A 25,075-nucleotide genomic window follows, 5' to 3' on the forward strand; every position below is an offset into this window, starting at 1 on the left:
AGAGCTGTAAATCACTGACAAGCTTACTACTAATCAAAGTACCGGTTTTGCTGACTAACACACCTCACATTCGCATATGATTTATCGTGCAGCCCTATTCTAACCCATGATAGGATATTAAAATTTTTGTACATGCATTACACAGTGAACAGATCTGACCTTTGAGTCATATGGTGACTGTTCAATGACTTCTGGTGCCATCCAGAATGGAGTGCCCACAAATGTGTTCCTCTTGATCTGTGTGTCTGTGAGCTGTCCTGCCACACCAAAATCAGCTAGCTTCACATCACCCTGCTCTGACAACAGGACGTTAGCAGCTAGACAAACACACAAACAGACATCAGCCATGTTGATTTGAACTTTCTGAACAGAAGTGCCATCTTGAAATGCTGGAGGTCATTTATTGACTTCAGTAGCAGAAAACTGTGTAGGTAACACAGGCACCTTTAATATCTCTGTGAATTTTTCTTTTGGAGTGTAGGTAATCCAGACCCTTCAGGATCGCTCGAAGGATGGTGGCAATATGGGATTCATCAAGAGCTCCAGGACCCAGCTGTAGGTCAAAGAACAGACTTGTTAGATGTGTATAACTCTAAAACATATAAACATATAAACATATACATATATATATATATATATATATATATATATATATATATATACATATATAAACTACAAACATATAATATTTGACAGCTCCACTAATTCCTCATTTTGTATTGTAACAAGGTCACCACTTCAACTCATGTCCTGAGGCTCCAGGACATGTTTGAGCAGCAGTGGCCTAAATTATTTTTAGTCCTCCTAGAGCAGGGTTGCTTGTTCCTGTTTCTGCAGACTTCAGCTATTATAATATATATAATAGCTCTTCTATGACAATACCAGGTTGTTAGAAATATAGACTGCATTGGTCAATAAAGTTAAGGAAATTAAAATTCTTACCAAATCCACAACCGAGCCCCCTCCTAAATATTCCATGACGAGCCATATCTTTGTGTACTGCAAGAAATGTTGAGTCATATAATTCCAGTTTGAACTGACTTTTAACAGGTCACTATTGTCCTGTTGTCTAGCGAGCAGCAGTAAATTCTTTAAAAAAAAAAAAAAACATGTACCAAACTTGTGAAATTGTAAATTCCATTTTATTGAAATGTAACACATCTGTCCAGAGTAGCTGTAAAGCAGGGGTAGCCCACCCTGTTCCTGGATAACTAGGCCTACTGTCCTGCAGACTTCCAGCCTTGCTCCAACACACCTGCTTGTTATTTTCAAGTTATCCTAAACACCTTGATTAGCTGCTTCAGGTGTTTGACTAGGAAGTTAGACTCTGCAAGATAGTAGACCAGGGGTGCCCAAACTCGGTCCTGGAGGGCTGATGTCCTGCAGAGTTTAGCTCCAACTTGTCCTAACACACCTCCTGGAAAGTTTCAAGAATGCCCAGTACGAGCTTGATTAGCTGGTTCAGGTGTGACTAATTGTGGTTGGAGCTAAATTCTGCAAGACACCGGCCCTCCAGGACCTAGTTTGGGAACCCCTGTGGTAGACTTTCAGGAGCTGGGTTGGCTACCAGATCACATTAAAAAGCATTTACGAGCAGTGGGACCATTAATACGTGACACTCGCACAACCCAAGCCATTTTATGTTGAAATTAGCTTATCTAGAGCAATTTTAATCCAAAACTTTATGTTTACTGATTCGATTGCTATCTGATCATGAACAGACCAATGCAAAAGTTTTCCAAGACACCCTTAAGACTCAAGGAGATATTAGGTCAAGTATAAGTCCATCTCATTGTTTATTGCTTACTTCTCCCAAACAAAACAATATCAGCATACAAAAGGACCCCTGTTTGGGGTCCTGGTATCCTAGGGTGACCAGACAAGTTTAGCACAGGATCTCCTAACTGCTTAAATTAGAAATCCTGTGCTGAGCTGGCACATCTGGTCACCCTATGCTATCCCCAAAAGTCATACAGCTTAAATGCAGCTTAAAAAATCACCTCAAGCTGCCTGACACAAACTGAACTACTTTAGGAAAGTGGTCCAATGGCCTCACCTTCAGATAAGAGCCATAGTATTTAGTGATAAAAGAGCTGTTGCACTGGCTGAGGAAAGTGATCTCCTGTTGGATGTCTTCTATCTCTTCTTCAGTCTCCTCCAGGTCAATTATCTTAATAGCAACCACCTGTTGTGTGCGATTGTCAATGCCTTTAAAGACCTCTCCAAACGATCCTTTCCCAATCCTCTCAAGCTTGGTGAACAGCTTCTCTGGGTCACCTGTTATATTCTATAAAGGATAGTGAAACAAGTGAGAAGTTTTATGGTTAGCTTGAAAATGTGCAAACTATTTATGGAATCAGGAATGCTGAGCTTTTCAAGAGACAAATACATTGTGAGTAAATTGTGAGTCTAACAAAAAACTAAACCTTAGGAACTCAAATAGTGTAAAACAAACATTATGCAAACATAGCAATGCTAGCCTGTTTCACTTGAACAGATGTTCTCATCTACATTACACCTTATGCCCATCTCTGGCAATACACCTGAAGAAGAATCTTTAGGTATGTCTTAAATTTAATGGAAGAAGAATCCCCAGATGTCTATTTGATATTAAGAAATGCACTCAGCCAATTATGCACAGTTTTAATGTGAGAGAGGAATTCAAACACTGCCGCAGTAACTAAATGTTCATCTTATCAATCAGAATAAATCACAATGTTATCCAAGGCTTGCAATTCTCATGAGGTGCTGATACATGGCAGGTGTGTTCTGCATTTCCAAAGGCATTATTGTATTCTGGAATACCTTTACTTGAGTTTTCAAGCATTTTTTTTTTTTTGAGGCTCAAATCATACCTTGAAATCTGCTAACACCTAACCTAATAAAGTCTTACATATGCTTACATATCTTTGTTTAGAACCTTTCCTCTAACTGTGCCACTATATGATGAATCAATACCTACAGCTTATCTAATCTCTCACTCACACATAATTTACAATAACCACATTCACAGCCTTTCCAGTAACAGTAGCACTTTGGCCATCAGATGTCAAATGACATTGACATAATAAATTACAGACACTTGAATTTATTATTACTGAAATTATTGATATTACAAACTTTTAAAGTGGCAAAACTTAATAAAATTAGTTAACTTACGGAAAATTTTCAATGCAAATTTATCACACAATTTATCACACAATTAATGTTTTTACTAACACTTTAGTATAGGGACCAGTTCTCACTATTAACTGGTTGCTGTTATTAACATATTGGTTGTTTATTAGTACTTATAAAGCACATATTCTACATCCCTAACCCTACCCAATACCTAAACTTAACAACTACCTTACTAACAATTCATAAGCAGCAAATTAGGATTTTACTGAGGCAAATGTCATAGGTAATGGTTTGTTAATAGCGAGAATTGGACCTTAAAATAAAGTGTGACCAAATTTTTGCATATATCTGCTTTTCAAAAATTTCCTATTTGTCATACATCAGGACCATGTTGTCAACAAATATCAATAACCAGAAAGCTCTCATTCACACACAAACACACAGTACCTTTGATCCTTTAGTGGCCATGACTATGGCTGCTGCTTCCTGAATATGCGTTCACATTTATGTGTTAGTCAGTCCATTGGGGCCCTTTATTATATGTCAGTGTATTGGGGCGGTGACACGACCAGGTTCAGCCCTACTCACCTTCAGCCATTTACCAGAAAACTGATGACTGCTTGTACACTTCCTCAATAGCTGGAGTTTCAGAGGTATTTTCCCATATATTTTCTCCTTACAGGTTACAATCTTTTGCTTAGTAAATGTTCTAAGCCATGAACCAAACCAACCAGTTCTAAAATGAATCACAAAGTCAGTTACAAACTTTTAAAGCATTATGAAATATTGCAAACTTCTGAAAATTTGAATAAAATATGTATATAAGACTACAAACACAGAACAGCAAAGATACAGGAGATCAGACCCAAGACCCGACAGTACATACACGTTTTACATTGCACTTATATTTACTTGCATGCAATTATATTCGTAAATAATTTCTGTAATTGCATTTATACTGTAGTTACACTGTTGACCCATCACTTACACCTTACACCCATAATGCTTTAAAATGTTGCCTATAGACAGCTAAGTTTTGAAACTGAGTCAAGAGATGTTCACATTTTTTTCCTTATGGTGAATTCAGTAACACTTCATTTTACCATCCTATTCCTCATGTACATACTATGTACTTATTACAATAATTACAGTTACTAGGTAATAACTAGGTAGAAACCCTGAATTTACCCCTAAACCTAACCCTATCCCATGTAGTTACCTTATCCCTAATAGCACAGGTACAGGTGTTTCAGGTGTGTTTAATTACGGTTGGAGCTAAATTCTGCCGGACAGTGGATGCCCCGAAACACGTATAGACAACACTCCTGTGTACTACGGAGCCCGGGAAGTCACCTTTACGAGAATCAATCCAAATCCAAAATCAGTCCATGGCGAAGGTTTTGCAATTTGTCCCCTCAGTATATAAACTGTACTCACGAATTCTTAAACTGGTCCCTCGGTTTAACAAACTGTGCCCTTGAATTAATAAACCATACCCACAAATTTCCAATCCATGCACCTGGATTTAGCAAACTGTACCTGTACCTGTACCGTTTTTTTCATAGTAAATAAAACCATGAACCGCACTCACAAAATAGTCTTCTTTATTTTACATTAATCACCAATAGGATAACCTATTGGTAATTAGCCTAATATAAAAAAAAAAATGCTAAAAAGAAGACTATTTTGTGAGTGCGTATCATCGGACTTTAATGCACCGAAATAAAATATTAAGAGAAAAGGTTCAATTGTAAGCTTTATTTGTTAAAATAGAAAATTTCCCAAATTGACTAAGAAATTAATAAATAAATAAATAGACTTTTGAGAGGAGAACGTAAAAAGCAATACAAAACTAATAATGTACTGGTTATGAAATTATATAATAATCTGAATGAATCTTTGTATGATTAGTAGGCCTACACAGACACATTTCCAAAACTGTAAAAGCTTATTTAAAATTTAATTTAACAGCATTCATGAATTATTTTATGATAAACATTTCACTGTCTTAAGTGCACTCATTTATTTAGCCTTTAAATAATAATAATAATAAGAAGAATTGTTATTATTATTATTACTATTACTATTGATATTATTACATTTAGGTTACATATGCATTTAGAATAAGTTTTTATCCAAAACAACTTACAAAAGAGGAACAAATTAGTCAAAAGTCAGTCATAACATAATGCCAGGTTTATTATACAATAATAATAACGATTATCACAAATAAACACAAGATTTTGACCCTCATCTTTCTTATTAAATTGTTGTATTCCAACTTGCACCCACTACAATTGATAGAGAATAACATAAACAATTTAATATAGGCCTATTCCACATAATATGTAATAAAACAATATATAATGATTCAATAACACATAGGCTACCTAGGATCTTGCTGTTCTTCTAAAATGAATCCATGAGTACAGTTTACAAACTCATAGAAATGGATTGCAAAAGGGTGCACATGGACTATGAGTTTATGGCTATGGATTCAAAAACCGAAAGTACAGTTTACAAAATCAAAGTGCACGGATTGAAAAATTCATTGGTGCTGTTTATTAATCCATGGGGAGGATTTGTTAAACCAAGGAAACAGTTTAAGAATTTGTAGGTACGGTGTATAAACTGAGGGGATGAACTGCAAAACCGTCCCCACGGATTGATTTTTTTCTCCTATAGGTGACTTCCTGGGCTCCGTAGTTCACCAATCTAAGAAACATTTTTGCTCATCATTTTTCAACAATTAAATTGTGTGTTTTCTATCCACCATTTAGAATCAGAATAATGCCAGATTGTGTGAATGAATCACTCTTTTTGACCTAATCTGATAAACATATTTTCAAAACAGTGTGAGTTTGCTCACAATTCAGTTTGATTTATTTGGACAGTTTACTCACATACTCCTCACAATTCACTTGTTAACAATTTCTCACGCCAAAATATTAATGGAGTATTTTATAAGACAGAAAACAAAAAGATATTTACCTAAAATTACATAGCAGGGACAAAATGCAGCTCAACTCTGTAGTGCTAAACCAATTTATACAAATATGTCCATAACAGTTTCCCAAAAAGAAAAGGTATCAATATATTGGGGCACTTGTATGAAGGGAGCCTGTATTCATGACAATCTACACTGTGAAGGCTGAAGACTATTGTTTCATAGTTTTTAGGCTATTGTTTCTAAGCTTTAAAAAAAAAAATCACACAAGATGCAACGGTTCACACACAAAACATTTACCAGAGTTTATCTACATCATAAACCATATCAAACCAGATATTATAACAGAAGGTTTTTATACATTACATTTTTCATGCCACATTTGATTGTTCCCTCAGTGGGGTCTTATGGATGCAAATAACATCATCAGCATTTCTGTTCACAGTCCTTCATACCTATTTTAATAAATACTAAACTAAAGGGGATATATTAGCTTATTAGCATTAAACACAATACAATCTTCACAAATCTTATATCTTGGTTTGCTTGACCTCCTGCTCATTTTCCTTTTCTTCATCTTTTTCTCTCATTTCTAGTGTATTTTTCTCCTTCTTCTCTGGCTCAAGCCCTTGCTCTTTCCTGATCCTGTCTTCAATCTCTGCTGGGTCAATGTATGTGTAGAAATAAGCCATGAAAGAGAAGATGATGCTCACAGCCACTAGCAGTGATGCAAACAGCACATACTCTGCCCACTGTGTGAGAAAAAGGAGAGTCATGAAAGGAATGTTTCATCCAAAAATGAAAACATTATTTTGTTCCCAGTCTGTATAGGAATATTCCTACAGCATGGCTGAATATATGTAGTGTGTATTAGGACATGGGTTTATATGCAGCACCTGTTTTGGTAGCTTTCCAATCTCTGCCACAATCAACACAATAATGTTTCCAATGGCGTTAGTGCACAACCAGCCAGCCTGCAGCACTGACTTCATATTCTTTGGAGCCTAAAGACATGGAAATACAGCTGTTGAGAGGAAGCATTTACAGATATTGTTCAGAGAATTATCTTAGCAGTCTATCAAACGCCAAATTAACCCCCCCTTCTTTTAACCTAATATGACTAAATATTCCAGTGAAGAATACACTATTAATACTACATAATATTTGCTAAGACAAGATTTTGAGACTTTTTTTCAACAATATATATTTTTTTTTTAAAAAAAGTGTTCCATCTCTGATTTTGGACAAGTTATGGCTTTTGACCACTGGCCCTTCAATATGTTATCAATAAGTCATTTTCAAATTTTGTCTACCTACAGTTATAGTGCAAGAGACCAGGACCTTGGACCTGTAACTACCCCTCGCCGCTTCCCCTTGCCCCTTGAAACGAAGTGGAAAGGGAAAGGTTTAAAAATTTCCCCTAAGAAATGGGACACCACTACTACAATGTCATCATACATTGTTGCTAGCTCCTAACCAAAAGAGAATTGAGACACCCCTACCCCTTCACGTGAACGTGCCAAACGGATGGGTAGGGGAAATTGTAAGGGTTAGGGGTAGAATTGGGATTGGGCCTTAATAACCCCACCAGAACCCAGTTTGGCATTTAACCTCAAGGATTCAACCCTGAAGAGATGTTCAGAAGGTTGTCAAAGCAACTAGGATTCAGCACCAGGTCCAAGTAGAGTGCCCTATGACCAACATCATCTTTCAGATAAGATCAGGGACCTCATTCTGAACTACTACAAATGCTTTAGTTTGAAAGTCACCTCTGAATCAATAACATCTGCATTTCATAGGCTGGAGAAAGGAATAGAAAAGGAATCTCAATGATTTTGTTTGCCTTAACAATGAATATGCTAGTTAAAACAACAGAGGTGGAATGTTGTGTGACAGTCCCCTGTCAGATTATGACAGTTTGACAAAGACCACAACATCCATACTAGGCTGCAGATGGATCCTCCAAGGCCTCATCAGTTGGGCCTGAATGGACTTTAAAACAGAGAATGCTTTAAAACAAATCCCAATCCCTTGTGGTGAGGAAGGGAACGTAACCGATAACTTCCATATCTTGCTTGGAGAAGTCCAAATTCCATCAGTCACAGAGAAGCCATTTAAGAGCCTGGGGAAAGTCTTCATCACTTAGGGACAGCCATACTTCATGAAAGTGGAAAAAAGTTGCATACCTGGAGGGTGAGGACAGGTAGGAAGGGGCTGACCAGGCTGAAGCACAGCTGCAGCACAGTGTGCTAAAGGGGGTACTTGTGTCAGGACATGCAGGGCTTGGCCGTAACCATAAACCTTGATATGTCAAGGCCGGGGGAAAGGACACACATCAAATGGTCTAAGAAGAAATCTGAACAGCGGTGAAGGAAAGACACATAAGCAGGATGGTGGGGATGCAACAACAAGGGGCATGGACTCGATGGGAAGTAATGGACTGAAACATCTCGTGGACTGAGTTGTGGAAAGTGGAGCCACACCAAATCCAGTTATTTATTTAATTAGTCTATGATGTCCTCCCCAGTCCAACCAACCTCTTCTCCTGGGGCCATGGCTATGCCAAAAATGAGGATTCCTGGAGCACATAATAAGCTGCTGCCCTAAAGTCCTAGGAGAGGAATGTTATCGGTGATGCCACGACCAGGTGCTAAGGGTCATTGCAGGAACCATCAGCACAGGGATTTCTCGCAGCAAGCATTGGAAGCCAGCACAGTGCTTGATCGCATTTGTCAAAGCTAAAGAGAAACCACTGTAGAGCAGGAAATTAGCACGAGGACTTTTGGCAACAGCTCGGGACTAGCAGCTAATGGTTGATCTGGGAAGGCAGCTCAAATCCAGAAACCATTGCCATGACCATGCTTAGACCTGACATGGTCATCTTTTCAGAATCATCAAGGCAGATGGTTCTACTGGAATTGACTGTGCCCTGGGAAGACCGAATGGATATGACAAGGCCCGGAGAAAGGACATGTGTCAACTGGGCCAAGAAGAAATCAGAGCTGGGGTAAAAGAAAGGAGCAGGATGGTTGGGATGCAAAATCAAGGGGCATGGACTCGATGGAAACAGGTATAATGGACAAAAAGATCTTGTGGGCTGAGTTGTGGAAAGTGGAGCCACACCAGGTCCAGTTCCTTATCCAATCAGCCTACGATGTCCTCCCCAGTCCAACTAACTCTTCTCTTGGGGCCTAAAAAGACATCCCTGAATGCCTCCTATGCCAAAAAAAGAGTATACCTGGAGCACATATAAAGCTGCTGCCATAAATCCATGGGATAGGGACGTTATTGGTGGTACCACGACCAGGTGCTGGGGTCACTGCAGGAACCATCCACAAAGGTATCTCACTCAGCAAGCATCAGCAGCCAGCACAGTGCTTGATTACTTTAGTCAAGGCTGGAGAGAAACCATCACGGAACAGGAACTCATCAAGGGGACTTGAGGCAACAGCTCAGGGCTGGCAGCTAAAGGTTGATCTGGGAAGGCAGCTCAAATCTACAAACCATTGCCACGACAGGCAGGTGTTTCAAGGCAGGTGGTTCTACTGGAATTGGCTGTGGCTTGGGAAAACCAGATGGCATTTGAATGGAAGAGGGCCAAGTACGAGGAGTTGGCAGGTGAATACCGTAGCAGGGGATGGAAGACCCCTTGCCTCCCCACTGAGGTTGGCTGCCAAGGGTTTGTCGGCCAGTCACTCTGCAGGGCCCTCAAGCTCAAAGAAAACGGGGGACTGCACAAGAAGAAAGCCATCAGGGACATAATAGATGACACTGAGAAGGCATCTAGTTGGATGTGGATCAAAAAGGGCAATCTGTTGACCACACAAGGTAGCTAGATACAAGTTGAAAGACCCAAAACACCCGGTGATGGTTACATCACTCATGATGTATCTAGGGTGCACCTGTAAGGTATGTGTCAACTCTAGCCAATTAAAAACCAATGGACTAAACCAAGTCCTTGTCCTACATTTTTCAATAATTCGTATCACTTTGATTTAATTATAGTCATCTAGGACCAAGTCTATCCATTTTACTACTGATCTTAAAGAACTGACAGAGCATTTAATATCTATCCTTTTACTGTCCATTTGTTAACAGTTTTAGAAAGTAATGAGTGATGACTGCTCAAACAGTGTAATTATTAAATTCATCTAGCTACAATGTATACAAGTAGCTGTTTTGTTGTTCCCCAAAAATTAGTAAATTTATCTAATTACAGTTTATAAAGGGAGCATTTTTTCCCCTTTGGAGTAACATCCTCAACGCTGGTGACGTGACTGGGGAAGTGTACCTGTGAGTATGAGAACTGCAGGCCAGTGACGGAGAACAAGACCTCTCCTGTAGTAATGAGGAAGTACTGAGGAATCTGCAGAGCCATGTGGACCGAGTTGGCCTCAAAGTCCTCAACTTCTATTATAGACTCACACTGCACACACACAGAAACACACATGCACATATAAACCAGAAGACACAATTTCAGGGATATATAGAGACTTCTGATAATCTACACACATCAGTGGAGAACACTGTGCTGTTGATGAGGAAGGTGTATGAGGCACCAAATCCAAACATCCTGGAAAACTCACACGACTGCTCACCATTGCTGAGCACGAAAGTCCGCCTTAGAAGAGAAACCAACACAACATCATCAGACACCATGACTCTAGGCTGGTTTCACACCACAAGCCTGAGCAGCACGTGCAATGCGCATTATTTTCTGTGTGCATATTTACAAATCAATGCATTCACACCGGGAGCAGCTGTCAGGAGCAGTTGTTGTTAAGTCTGCAGCTGGAGTGACGATGTAGTTACGCTGACGCTAAGCTCAGGCTTGCAGTGTGAAACAGGTGTAAGACAAGAATTTATTAATATCAACATGAAATGGTTTTCACAAAGGAGGGGACTTTCATCCTTGAGGAGCAGCCTAGATTATGAAAATTAACCAAAAAGATGGCGTTTAGGTTGCGTGTCATCAGTGCTGCATGCTCCAAGCTGGTTGAGATGCATGGAAATGCTAACAGTTTTTCCTTTTCAGTAATCAGTTTCACTTGGATCTAATTCTGGATTTGGATGTCACTAGGCACATTGGACCTCATTTATGAAACAAATGTACGACAGAAAATTGGGCGGCAGAAAATGTATCAATATGGACGTATGTAGCTACGATCAAATCTCTCGTCAAATCTCAGCTTATGTACGTCAGTTTTTGAGTTAGCCTGAACTTGCATGCAGCATAGTAAATCTGGCAAAATTTCATTTAAAAAAATTTCATCAATTAATTTAGATTATTTTTCTTGACCGACAACTAAAGATCATTAGTCTTTTGGCTGGGTTACGTTTCTCCATGTTGTATACTCTAGGGGCAAGGCTTTTAAACCAGTGTTTCTAGGGCTGTGATATTTAAATGACAATTGTTTTCAGTTGCCACAATTATCAATGTACAATCATTCATTCAATGGTATTAGCGGCATATGAATGTTTCACGAATCACACGTGAACCCTGTTGTAAGTTGATTTGTGTGGATGAATCTGCACTCGTTTCTATGCTAGATTGATAAATGAGGCCCATTGCTATTAGAATAGTGAGAATGCTGAATTAACCAATCAGCAGCTAGGACCAAGTCTATCCATTTTAATACTAATCTTAAAGAAGTGAACTGTCCATTTGGTAACAGTTTAGAAAATAATAAGTGCTGATTGTTCAAACAGTGTAGTTATTAAAATGATCTAATTACTGCTTTCCCCCCAAAACTAAAAGATCTGAAAAGATGGCAGCATTTAGGTTGTGTATTTTCAGGGGTGCATGCTCCAGCCAAAGTCCAGCCAAAGTAGTTTGTAAAAGAGTTAGTAAAATGTCATTAGTAAGTAAGAGTCTATGTTTTCATGTTGACTTTAAAAAGCACTAATAGAACTTTGATAAAAGCAATTAACATCTTTGTAAACATAACATGTAAAGCATGCAGTTGTTATTTTATTTTATTTAATATTTTATTAAACATCAATGAAAAAGAAGAACTGACTCACTTCCCCTGGGATACCATTGTGTAGTTTGTAGTAGCTGATGGTTCGATGGAATCCAAGTCAGTGATGTTCAGATCTGCTGTCCAGCCATTCACAAACCTGTGACATGAGATCTTTCAGTGAAAGTTTGGTTTTAAGGAACAGTCAAACCAGTTTTAAAGTCCTACCTAACGGCATTCTTTCCTTTCTTTGGTTTGGAATTGCTGTCTTCTTGCTGGAGGAAAAAAAAAGAAAGGTCCATTTTACTGTTACATTTTTCCACTATTATAGTTTTACAGTAATGTTTCATCAGGCCATAAACTTGTTTATTAACAGTGTACTTAGACTTACACTGAAGACCTGAGATTCTGGGGTGGGCTCTTTTGACTTGGATCAATAAAAACACCAATATACTTTAAATATTGAACACATGGGTTGTCAAAACGAAAGTGTTTTAGAGTTTGTTTCGGTGGTTTGAAACAGCTTTCCAGTGCATATTTTCTGTAAGTCTTTGTGTCAGCTATTAAATGCAAATTTAATTTGTTCACTCAGTTCTTTAAGGTCAGGTGCAAGTAATGACATGAGCACACTAGACAGCCAAATTGCAGAGCTAGCACAAACATCTCCACATCTCTATGATAAGACAATTTCTTAACTCCTCTTTTCTCATTGTTATTTGTTGTTAATTGGCACTCACACTAGACTTCGAGCATGCACCAAACCTGAACATTGGAACACAGCGAAATGTGAAACATGAGCTTGCGTCTCTGGTGCTGTCTTTTGCATGAGCAACTACCATTTTTCTTCAGTTAATAAATTCGTTTTTGACCATGTTTGCTTGGTGGACACTCACCAGATACATAATGGTTGGGTCAGAGGGGATGATCAGCGTCTGGCGCCCCCCCTTGATTAAACTGAAAGCTTGAGTGACCACAGGGTTAGTGTTCAGGGACACTGTGATTTCCTCATGGTCAAACGTCATGTAATCTGCACTGCTCTATAAAAAAAATAAAAATAAACACCAGAAACAATAGTGAAAGATCTCAGTGAGGTTCTGTTTATCACTGAAATAGCTAAGTATGTGTGTTTGGATAAATGAATATTTGTTGTACCCCAAATGAGTCTATCATTAGTTGTTCTTGAGATGGTGAGATGGTCACATTCAATGTTCTGCTATACATGTTCACCACCCTTAGCTGGCTCTCAGAGGATGATGGGAAATTTGGCAATGTTTTCTAAGGAGAAATATGAAATGTGTTGATGAACATCTGTTCCATTCAGTGACACGAATATGACTCATTTCACACTCACATCAATCTCAATCTGGACCAAAGCTGCAGAAACAAACGCTGTGGCAGCAAACAGCATGCCAACTGTCATTCTCTTCAAAGGGCTGGAGCAGAAAACAGATTTAGACAACACAAAACATATATTTCAGCATCACTCACACTGCAGTTATGCCAAAAGGTCAATCATCTCCTATTATGTAGCAAGTCATACCTGAAATTGAAGCCACACTTTTTGATGAGAGGGAAAATTAACCGGTCCATAATAGGCACCATAGTCAGGATCAGGATGGGGTTCACAGTCTGATGGAGAAGAGACAAAGTTGGGTAAGATTTCAGTCAAACTACATAAAGGTACAGGTTTGTTTCACACTATATACACTATTGTCAAAAGTCTTAGGTAAGTAAGATATTCTTTTTAAGAAAAGAAATTAATACTTTTATTCAGCAAGGATGCATAAAATTGATCAAAAGTGACAGTAAAGACATTTAGAATCTTACAAACTATTTCTATCTTAAATAAATGCTTTTCTTTTGAATTAAAAAAAAATGAAAATGAAAAAATGGAACATGGTTTCCACAAAAATATTAAGCAGCACAACTGATCTCAACACTGGTAATAAGAAATGAAACATAACAGTAAACTCACCTGCATCTGGTCTGGCTGCAGAATGAGTGCTCCCTACAGAAAAGAGGAAATGACATTACATTTAAAAAAAAATAAAAAAATCTTAACGATGCAAATGCTATTTTATAAATCTCTGTGTACTAGGCCTAGTTCTACTAGATTTGACATTTTAAATGTGACTACAGACAGTTCATCAGATCGTGTTGGATTAATTACACAAACATTAAGCAAGTTGCTGCTGATGAACTCTTTTAGAGTAATTAGCTGAAATCAAGACACTTACAAAGTCTCCGTCCATAGTGGTGGCTTGGAGAGTCCAGCGGGACCCCTGGACACAGTCAACAGGCACAAACCATTACAAAACACCCAACAGACAACAGTCTCTATGAGATTTACTAGGTGAGAAATGATACTTACCTTCTGATCAAACAGGGTCCAAAACATGGGCAGTGGGATGTAAAGGAATAACACCTTCAATACCATCTTTATCTGAGCAATAAGAAGTTTCTACAGAAGAGAAAGAAAAGAGAACTTAGTGTGTGTGTGTGTGTGTGTGTGAGTGTGTACCTGCTTAACCATGTTTTAGGGACAAATTTGTTCCCAGAAGTGAACTAAAGTTACAAAGACTTTTTGGAATTTCTGGGGATATCTTCGTTTTTAAAATTAATAATACAAAAATAAAATAAAAATACAGTGGGGAAAATAATTAGAAACGATCAGTCTATAATTTTATTGGTAGGTTTATTTAACAGTGAGAGACAGAATAACAACCAAAAAAAAAAAAAAAAAAAATCCAGAAAAATGCATATCAAAAAAAGTTATAAATTGATTTGCATTTTAATTAGTGAAATAAGTATTTGACCCCATCGCAAAACATGACTTAGTACTTGGTGGCAAAATCCTTGTTGGCAATCACAGAAGTCAGATGTTTCTTGTAGTTTACCACCAGGTTTGCACACATCTCAGGAGGGATTTTGTCCCACTCATCTATGCAGATCCCCATCCTCGACCCATTTTCCCAGATTCTCACCCAAGGTTCTCGCCCCGTCCATCGTCCCTTTGATGCAGTGCAGTTGTCCTGTCCCCTTAGCAGAAAAACATCCCCAAAGCATAACGTTTGCACCTCCATGTCTGATGGTGGGGATGGTGTTCTTGAGGTCATAGGCAGCATTCCTCCTCCTCAAAACATGGTGAGTTGAGTTGATGCCAAAGAACTCAATTTTGTTCTCATCTGACCACAACAGTTTCACCCAGTTCTCCTCTGAATCCTTCAGATGTTCATTGGCAAACTTCAGATGGGCATGTACATGTGCTTTCTTGAGCAGGGGGACCTTGCGGGTGCTGCAGGATTTCAGTCCTTCACGGCGTAGTGTGTTACCAATTATTTTCTTGGTTACTATGGTCCCAGCTGCCCTGAGATCATTGACAAGATACTCCTGTGTAGTTCTGGGCTGATTCCTCACCCTTCTCATGATCATTGAAACTCTATGAAGTTAGATCTTCCAAGAAGCCCCAGACCAAGGGAGACAGTTATTTTGTGTTTTTTCCATTTGTGAATAATCGCACCAACTGTTGTCACCTTCTCACCAAGCTGCTTGGCGATGGTCTTGTAGCCCATTCCAGCCTTGTGTAAATCTACAGTCTTGTCCCTGACATCCTTGGACAGCTCTTTGGGTCTTGGCCATGGTGGAGAGTTTGGAATCTGATTTATTGATTGATTGCTTCTGTGGACAGGTGTCTTTTATACAGGTAACAAACTGAGATTAGGAGCACTCCCTTTAACAGAATGATCCTAGTCTCAGCTCGTTACCTGTATAAAAGACACCTGGGAGCCAGAAATCTTGCTGATTGATAGGGGATCAAATACTTATTTCACTCATTAAAATGCAAATCAATTTATAACTCTTTTGAAATGTGTTTTTCTGAATGTTTTGTTATTCTGTCTCTCACTGTTAAATAATCTGCCATTAAAATTAAAGACTGATCATTTCTTTGTCATTGGGCAAACGTACAAATTCAGCAGCATATTTATTTTTCATTTTATTTTCCCCACTGTATTTTATTTTATTTTATTTTATTATTATTATTATTATTATTTTATGAAATGCAGAAATGTTCTGTATTCTGGTTGTGTGTCGTAGTGTTTTAAACTAACTATATATAAAAAAAAATACTGAATATTCCCATTTAGATAAACTAAGTTAAGCTAAGTAAATGTGTGTGTACACACACAGACACATAAATGTGTGAGATGGTAGGATTGTGGCATACATCATATTTCTCATCGGCCCAGTCCATCCAGTGTTCCCTCTTTGGATGCTTGCTGCTTCTGTGCCTGAAACGGTTTTTGATGGCAAACTACAGAAAAAAAGACTTTATTAGATTTAATGCAATGACAATATAAAAGCATAAGGATTATAGTGATAGTTCACCAAAAATTAAAACTTATGTATTTATACTGTTCAATAATCATTCATACCAGAGACCAAATCATAAAATCAATAATTAAATAAATAAATAAAATTGCAACTTATTTTATTATAGCAAGTTGCTACAACAACATTTCTTGTTTTTCTTTAGTGTTAAAATAACTAAAGCTAAATAACTAATAAATAAAAAATAAGACATAATAAAAAAGGCAAAAGCACACAATAAAATTCCTAAAACTCTTACTAAAAAAAATCTAATTAAAACATAATAGCAAAAACTATCATAGCATATTAAGGATACTAAAATAACACACCAGATTTGGGCACAAGTGTGAATAAAATTTGACAGCAACAGTGGAGGAGTTTCAGTAAATAGTAACTTTAATTTTGGGTGTGTTCCTCACACAAAGATATATCAGTTATATACAAGATATATACACAGCAGAGCGCAAGTCATAAAGACTGCTCTCATAATACTTTAATGCTTCTTTTTAGTCTCTACGGTCTGTCACCTGCCACTTTGATTGTGTGGAAATGAGCAGCTCAAACAATCTGCAAAATATCTATTTTCATGTTCCACAGAAGAAAGAACATGTTGTTTGAAATACCCTTAAATGGGATCTTTGATTACTGAGTACAACTCACCCCAACACATTTACACACAGCCCACATAATGTTTCCTTCTGGATCTGTTTTGACATACATGCCACTGCCAGCGATGAACACCACTGTAACACACAACACATGTCTGAATCACATACAGAAATCAGTGTGTGTGTGTGTGTGTGCAGGTCAGGAGAACTCAGTCTCACCCAGAGATACGACCATGAGAGCGGCCGGGACTCCAAAAGCCAGAGGATAACACTGTTGCTTAGAGTAGATGCCACATTCCTGAGCTGCACACATGGAGGAGAGCCGTTAGTCAGGGTGGGATAAGGGGAAAAGTGTCATGGAAATGTGTGTTTATGCGTGTACCTCTGAGAATAGGTGTAATGAGCGTAGAAAGAAGACTTCCCCCATTAATGCACAAATAAAACACTGAGAAGAAAGTGTTGAGTTGGCGACTCTGTAACGACACAAAACAGCAAACTATTAGACAGAAGGGCTAAGAAGATGGCGTAAGCTAATGGAGAGGTTAGGACGTATCGTACCTGATGTTCCTGAAACTGATCGCCACCAAATGCAGCCACACATGGTTTAATACCCCCAGTGCCCAGAGCAATGAGGATCAAACCCAGCATGGACAGAGCGCTGAAACAGAAACACACTTTAGTTTTATACAGTTGAGGTCATAAGTTTACATACACCTTGCAGAATCTGCAAAATGTTAATTATTTTACCAAAACAAGAGGGATCATATATAATGCATGTTATTTTGTATTTAGTACTGACATGAATAAGATATTTCACATAAAAGACATTTACATATAGTCCACAAGAGAAAATAATAGTTGAATTTATAAAAATGATGCCATTCAAAAGTTTGCATACGCTTGATCAACAGCTTTTTGTTGTTGTTGTTGTTGTTGTTTAGTGATAGTTGTTCATGAGTCCCTCGTTTGTCCTGAACAGTTAAACTGCCTGCTGTTCTTCAGAAAAATCCATCAGATCCCACAAATTCTTTGGTTTTTCAGCATTTTTGTGTTTTTGAACCCTTTCCAAAAATTGAGATCCATATTTTTTTTACACTGAGGACAACTGAGGGTTGCTTTTGAACAGAATGAAGATGTGTACATTTTTCTCATTTTGCCTAAATATCATATTTTTGTTTCATTTAGTACTGCCCTTCAGAAGCTACAGAAGATACATACATGTTTCCCAGAGGACAAAATAAGTTAAATTTACTCTTACTTAATTCAAAATGTTTTCACCCCACGGCTCTTAATGCATTGTGTTTCCTTCTGAAGCATCAGTGAGTGTTTGAACCTTCTGTAATAGTTGCATATGAGTCCCTCAGTTGTCCTCAGTGTGAAAAGATGGATCTCAAAATCATACAGTCATTGTTGGAAAAGGTTCAAATACACGAAAATGCTGGAAAACCAAGAAATTTGTGGGCCCTGAAGGATTTTTCTGAAGAAAAGCAGCCACTTTAACTGTTCAGGACAAACAAGGGACTCATGAACAACTATCACTAAACAAAAAAACACAGCTGTGGATCATTCAGGTAAAAACACAGTATTAAGAATCAAGAGTATGTAAACTTTTAAACTATGTCATTTTAATAAATTCAACTATTATTTTCTCTTGTGGACTACATGTAAACGTCTTTTATGTGAAATATCTTATTCAGGTCAGCACTAAATAAAAAAAATAACATGCATTTTGTATGATCCCTCTTATTTTGTTAAAATAATTAACATTTTTCAGATTCTGCAAGGTGTATGTAAACTTTTGACTTCAAGTGTATATTTTAAAAAAAGGACTGGCATATATCACTGAAATAAAAGGCCATTCAAGTGCATTTAAAGAGAGAGTAAACCGTCATGACTATGTTTCTTAACACACTTAAGTGTGCTTTTAATAAGTGCACTTTATAATAATGTCAAATTAAGTTCTAAATTAAGTTTACAGTTTAGTTGTGCACTATTCTGTACGGGTGAGGAACAGAGGTGCATGGGGTGTTGATTGACTCACATGTGAAAGGTGAGGTTATCCGGTTCGCCGTCTCTGTTTTCATCTGTTATATCGTTAATAGTACTAACAGCCATGATGACCTGGCCAATGGCGTACACTATAGACAGGTATATGATTGTTCTGAAAGCACACAAACACGATCAGCATCACAGCTATGAGAGCACACATTCGCAGACCAAAAATAGTATAAACTGTATAAGCTGCTGTCACTCACAAAGTGTTGGCCAGACTGTATTTATTTACTGGGGGAACTGCCCCTTAAAGCTCTACAAAAAACCTACTTGAACTTCCCGAGCCAGGAATCAGCAATGATGGCACCCAAGATGGGGGTCAAGTAGCACAGAGCCACAAAGGCATGATAGATGGAGGTCGCAAGGTCATCATCCCAAAGCAGAAAATTTTGGAAATACAGCACCAACACGGCTAGACACAGATAGAGAGGCTTAATTTATGATTAAGTTTTATTCATGAGTATGATCTCAAATCACATCCCCTTCATAGGCAAATGAAATAACATGTGGCAACCTCTAGGTGGCACTGTAATAGTTACTTTGCTAATTTACATTTACACAAACATTCACACACATCACTACATGAACCATATGGGTATATTAACAAACAATATATATATGCTCACATGAAATTCTATGTTTGTATTGTAGACTCTTTACTACTAAATAATAATAATAAAGATTAATTTGATTGTGTCTCCATGAAGAAATTTGTCATGTATATGTGAACTGTCTTAGAGAAGCCAGTCCTGGACAGTTTTTCTGATTCACATTAAACTTGTGTTTCATCTAATGACACTTGGCATTGGTCAGATTGTTTTCACAAATGCATCTGTGCATTTCTTCACGTAGTCCGTAATTACTAAATGACCCTCTATCTTCTGAGTACAATATCCAAAGGTCCACAACACCTGGGACAAACAGACACCATGGTCTGTCCCCTAGGAGTTACCGCACAACTGTGATCAAAAACACTGATCTTCTGAATCTCCTCTTTCATATTGTATGATTATATTGTTGAATCTACGAGGATTCTGATGACTGACACTTGCTGCTAGAACATTTCATTATACATGTACTACTTATATTTACACTGTATTTTCCATGCCTTTTCTTTATTAAGAGACAAATGCAGACACACACACTTACCTCGCATGCCATAGTAGGAAAATCTCTCACAGAACTCATTGACAACAATAAAGAAAATGCTGATTGGATATCCAAAACACTCAGCCGTCTGTACCAACACACATAAACATACATTACATGAGCTGCACACATTTGGAAGCACACTATCAAGTTCCATAATAATTGTTAGCACACTAACAGACATTTACTTAATGCCAAAACACACAGACATACTCACTATGTGTGTAAATATATGTGAGCCTGGACCACAAAACCAGTCTTAAGTAGCACGGGTATATTTGCAGCATTAGCCAAAAATACATGGTATGGGTCAAAATGATACATTTTTCTTTTATGCCACAAAATCATTAGGATATTAAATAAAGATCATGTTCCATGAAGATATTTTGTAAATGTCTTACCGTAAATATATCAAAACTTAACTTTTGATTATCTTTTGATTTTTATTTTTATTTTTTTTTTTTGCACTGTCAGATTCCAGATTTTTAAATAGTTGAATCTCGGCCAAATATTCTCCTATCCTAACAAATCAATGGCACAAGCATATTTATTCAGCTTCCATATGATGCATAAATCTCAATTTCAAAAAAATTGACCCTTATGACTGATTTTGTGGTCCAGCGTCACATATATACCTGTGTTGCATGTATTAATATAAAATGTCCTCATAAACCACAAAAACCATCACACACACGCATGTGCACATACACACACACACACACACACATATGTATGTGTGTACATATACATAGTTCTGCAGTATACAGAACATCTGCTACTGAGTGTATACAAAAATAGCATAAATTACATATGTTGTAATACTGATATTTCTTTGTGCAAGGTTGTTTGTTGCTATTATTAATTATTTATTATTATAAACACACCATATTATTACACAGATTACGTTGATCTCTCTACAATATGTAAGAAAAAAAATCCAGGATATGTATATTAACATTTCCAGACTATCACTTTGATAAATCAAATAAACACAGGCATATGTTTACTTACAGTAGCTGTCTAAATGAGAAAATACTATGTACTTTTATTAATATTACCTAAAAGGTCATTAAAATGAGTGCAGACTAACCCTAATGAAAACATGTTGCATTTTAAGAATTTAAAAATCAGTTTTCCAAATCAGGATCAATTTCACCAAAAACACTCATGCAAGATTTACATTGCTTTTAGGGACAGTCCTGTTAATGTTAATACACATTTCTGCCACCACAAAATAACAAGTTATTTAAAATTAAATGCCTTAATCATTGCATGTTAACACAAACATGTAGCTAAAATAATAACATAAATCTTACCCTTTTCTTCTTCTTCTTCTCAGTCTTGTCCATCTTTTGGTCTGTGAGATTTATCAGTTATTAGTTCACACACAACATCACACAAATAGTAATGATAATTTCTGTGAATGTAAACAGTTAAACACACACAAGGTCCTCACCTGGCATCTTGGCAGCAGGAGTGTGTCTATGTGTGTGTGAGACCTATAGGATACCTGTGAGAGAAAAGCCCTGAACAAGGACAGGACATCTGAGTAAGAGCAGCCAGGACAGGTGTGTGTCTTATTAGCATGGACTGTGTCCTGTCTGCTTTATGACATGAACAAAGGCAAGACTGATAAATAATACTCAGGGGTCCATAGGGTAAAACATCAGCTCACACTGTTTATACAGGATTATAGAAGCAATAACATTAAATAAATTAAAATCTTCAGATAAAACAAATCAAATCATGACAAAAAACAAAAAACAAAAAAAATATGATAGCGATAGATGCTATTCACGCTAAGTGAAAATTCCATACACTGCCAATCAAAAGAGCCTGCATTTATTTGATCCAAAGTACATCAAAAGCAGTAAAAGTTTGAAATAGTATAACTATTTAGGGGCAGCCATGGCCTAATGGTGTTCGGGCTTGTAACCCGAAAGGTGGGAGTGAATAACCAGCGCTCTCTCCACCCTCAATACCACAATTGAGGTGAGTCCCTTGAGCAAGGCACCGAACCCCCAACTGCTCCCCAGGCACTGCAGCGATAGCAATATGGCTGCCCACTGCTCCGGTTGGGTGTTCACAGTATGTGTGTGTGAGTGTTTGTTCATTACTGTGTGTGTGCACTTGGATGGGTTAAATGCAGAGCACAAATTCTGAGTATGGGTCACTATACTTGGCCACGCGTCACGTCCTTTCTTCCTTAAAATAGCTGTTCTCACCATCCATTCAAAAGCTTGGAGTCAGTATAACAGAATAAAGTTAAAGAAATTACAGAAATGGATACTTTTATTTAGCAAGGATGCTTTAAATTGGTCAAAAGTGATGATAAAGACATTTATAATGTTACAAAAGATTGAAATTTTAGATAAATGTCTAGTTCTTTCATGAAACTCCAGATGGCGCATGCTGATGGGTTTTTTACGTAACTGATGACATTCACAGCCTTATACGACTTGGCACAAGCTAATTGGTTCATGTAAGGTACACAGATAATGAGTTCTTTAAATGGTTGGTTGGCATTCACTCAAGCCTTTTGCAGCGCGCTTTTGGAGTTCCTCAGAAACTTTTGCGTTCGCCAGTTTAATTTATAAACTAGAAAACATGCAGTTATAAAACTACGCTCAAGTTATTCGCGAGAGGAGCAGCTAATAACTAAGCATGTCACGTTCAAATAACAACAGCAGCAACTGCTTAATAGGTCATGTTTGTGAGAATACAACCTCAGTACAACGCAAAGTGAATGGGATTACTTTATTTCCCCGAAACCTCTTATGTTTTTAATATTTTCTTAGGCTATAGTAAGTGCGAACGGGTTGATTTCAGAAGATACACGTCACATTTCGTGGGATTGGTTACAACGGCGTTTCACAGTTTTATTCATAGTTTTAAGTCAAGTTGAACCCGTATAACTGTCTACCTTAAATGACTTATTAAAGGGGTCATCGGATGCAAAGTTCACTTTTACATGTTGTTTGCACATTAATGTGTGTTGGCAGTGTATGTACAAATCTACCCTATAATGATAAAAATCCATGCAGTGGTTTTTAATCTGTAAACATAATATCCCCTTTTTAAAATCGAGCCATTCTCAGATGCCTGTCGGTGTGGCATCACACCCACAGAGGCCGCTCCCACAATAGTTGATTGACATGAGCATCTTACGTCAGACCCGCCTTACATCAGCTGTAATAGTCCAACCTCCATTGTTTCGATACAGGAGCAGGGATGTAAATTAGACAAGAATATCTCAGATTGAGTGATTGAGGTGTTGTGTTGCTGGATGTAATAATGGACACAGTGGTTGTGATTTACTCCCGACATCTGAGCCGCTGAAGATGCAGTGGATTACATTTGTTTGTGAAGGGAATGCGCCTCCCGATCTACATATATCTGTCTATGTTCACGCCAATCATTCGTGATCCAGCTTCACTTGAAGTGAGTATAAGGGTTTTTTATGAATCTTTGCGATCGCTTTTCCTAATAACATGCTAGTTAACAAGTTTAGCGGTTAAATGCGGCTAAAGTAAACAGGCTTGTCACTCCACAAAGAGAAGAGAGGGGCGGGGCGAGCAGAGCTCATTAACATTTAAAGCAATCTCGACCAGAACAGGATGATTTTTGCAGAGCTGGTTTTAGCAAAGGTAAAAAAAAGGTGTTATTTACACCACCATTGAGAAATTTTAACCAAAATATATTATAAAGTTTTCATTAGGACCCTAAGAATCATATCAACTTATGGAAAATGGGCATCCGATGACCCCTTTTAAAGGGGTGCAGTTCAGTTTAGTAGCCCATATACAATGTAGCATATTAGTAGGGCACTTTTTAAACTGGAATTTACTTATGTTTATTCAGGTGAGCTTACAACAATTCTAGTACTTTCATAGAGTGCAGCAGCAGTACTCATAAAGATTCAGATTGCGTTATTAGCAAATTATTAATTATTAATAGCTGTATGCATAGCAGTTAAACGTTTTATTAGTGGCAGCAGGAGGACAGTAATTGCTTAAGTTTCAATGACTAATCATGAATGATACATGAACTCTTTAATGATTTGCATTGCGTTTATTTATAAAGGGGCTATAACAATTCTAAGTACTTGTACAGCTGTAGCAGCAGTATGCATAGTTACTCAGATGCAATGTTAGAAATAATATTAGCAGCATGATAGCAGGTCAAATTATTGCTGATAATATGGCAGCGGCAGCAGTAAGTTTAGTTGCATGAAATTTTCGGTGATAATGTATGGGTAAGTAACTCTTTAAGTGAAATAGGCATTATTTGTTTGCTTGTTGCTAGTAATTCTAAGTGAAGAGTTCAGATTCAAAACCAGCTAAAAGCCATCTCGGTCAAAAATGAGATAATGATACTGAGTGAATGCTCTCGACACATAATATACCTCCATCAAATACTTTTCTTTCAAACTCGCTAAAATACCAGCCTCAGCCCAATCAGAAGTACCAGTACTTACATAGAAATCTATACATCTGAGCCTGATAAAAATGCATTTTTTAAAGAAAGACGTCAGATGGATTTAGTTGGTTTTGCATCTGAACTCTTCAAGTACTTTTGTGCAGCAGTATGCACAGGTATTCAAGTTAAGCTATTTTATAGCAGCAGCATGCTTAGCAAACCAATTATTTTGCTAATTTAGCAGCAGTAGTAGAAAGTACTTTAGTCGAATTAAATTACACATGGATAGTAAGTGTACTGTCTAAGCAAAATATGCACTTTATTACTTTGCTATTCAATAGCAGTTACAGCAGTTTCCACGAACTCACCAAGCGAAATGGGCATTATTTAATTGTTAAAATTGTTAAAAATCTGTAGTAGCAGTATGCATAGCTATTCAGTCTCATGTTAGC

The 25,075-nt window shown here is 37.5% G+C and overlaps 2 protein-coding genes across 2 annotated transcripts in view; both read right to left on the reverse strand.

The window, feature by feature from the left end:
• LOC127170820 (serine/threonine-protein kinase 24-like) overlaps positions 1-3,588 on the reverse strand; it is a 51,771-nt gene extending 48,183 nt beyond the window's left edge. The window contains exons 1-5 of the mRNA XM_051119085.1: positions 3,568-3,588; positions 2,057-2,287; positions 943-999; positions 445-553; positions 160-317 (exon numbers count right to left, since the gene is read on the reverse strand). Coding sequence (XP_050975042.1) covers positions 160-317; positions 445-553; positions 943-999; positions 2,057-2,287; positions 3,568-3,588 — 576 coding nt within the window. The remainder of the gene's footprint in view (positions 1-159; positions 318-444; positions 554-942; positions 1,000-2,056; positions 2,288-3,567) is intronic.
• A 1,728-nt stretch (positions 3,589-5,316) lies between these two features.
• Positions 5,317-21,799, reverse strand: slc15a1a (solute carrier family 15 member 1a). Its single transcript, XM_051120148.1, has 23 exons — positions 21,661-21,799; positions 21,521-21,561; positions 20,205-20,292; positions 19,326-19,467; positions 19,045-19,164; positions 17,562-17,661; positions 17,386-17,476; positions 17,223-17,306; positions 17,056-17,138; positions 16,253-16,339; positions 14,399-14,488; positions 14,265-14,309; positions 14,003-14,035; positions 13,568-13,656; positions 13,379-13,460; positions 13,180-13,302; positions 12,921-13,064; positions 12,256-12,302; positions 12,092-12,187; positions 10,580-10,688; positions 10,359-10,493; positions 6,964-7,071; positions 5,317-6,819 (listed from the first exon to the last, which is right to left on the reverse strand). Exons 1-23 carry the CDS (start codon positions 21,665-21,667, stop codon positions 6,598-6,600), a joined length of 2,166 nt encoding a protein of 721 aa, XP_050976105.1. The 5' UTR covers positions 21,668-21,799; the 3' UTR covers positions 5,317-6,597.
• Positions 21,800-25,075: the final 3,276 nt, after the last annotated feature.

This window comes from Labeo rohita, chromosome 9, assembly GCF_022985175.1.
Source record: "Labeo rohita strain BAU-BD-2019 chromosome 9, IGBB_LRoh.1.0, whole genome shotgun sequence".
In the NCBI taxonomy this organism is placed as follows: Eukaryota; Metazoa; Chordata; class Actinopteri; order Cypriniformes; family Cyprinidae; genus Labeo; species Labeo rohita.

Coding starts and splice junctions, on each gene's coding strand:
- slc15a1a (XM_051120148.1), bottom strand. Junction 19,468..20,204: donor TTCCTACTATGGCATGCGAG/GTAAGTGTGTGT, acceptor ATCTGTGTCTAG/CCGTGTTGGTGCTGTATTTC. Junction 6,820..6,963: donor TTGGAAAGCTACCAAAACAG/GTGCTGCATATA, acceptor TTTCTCACACAG/TGGGCAGAGTATGTGCTGTT.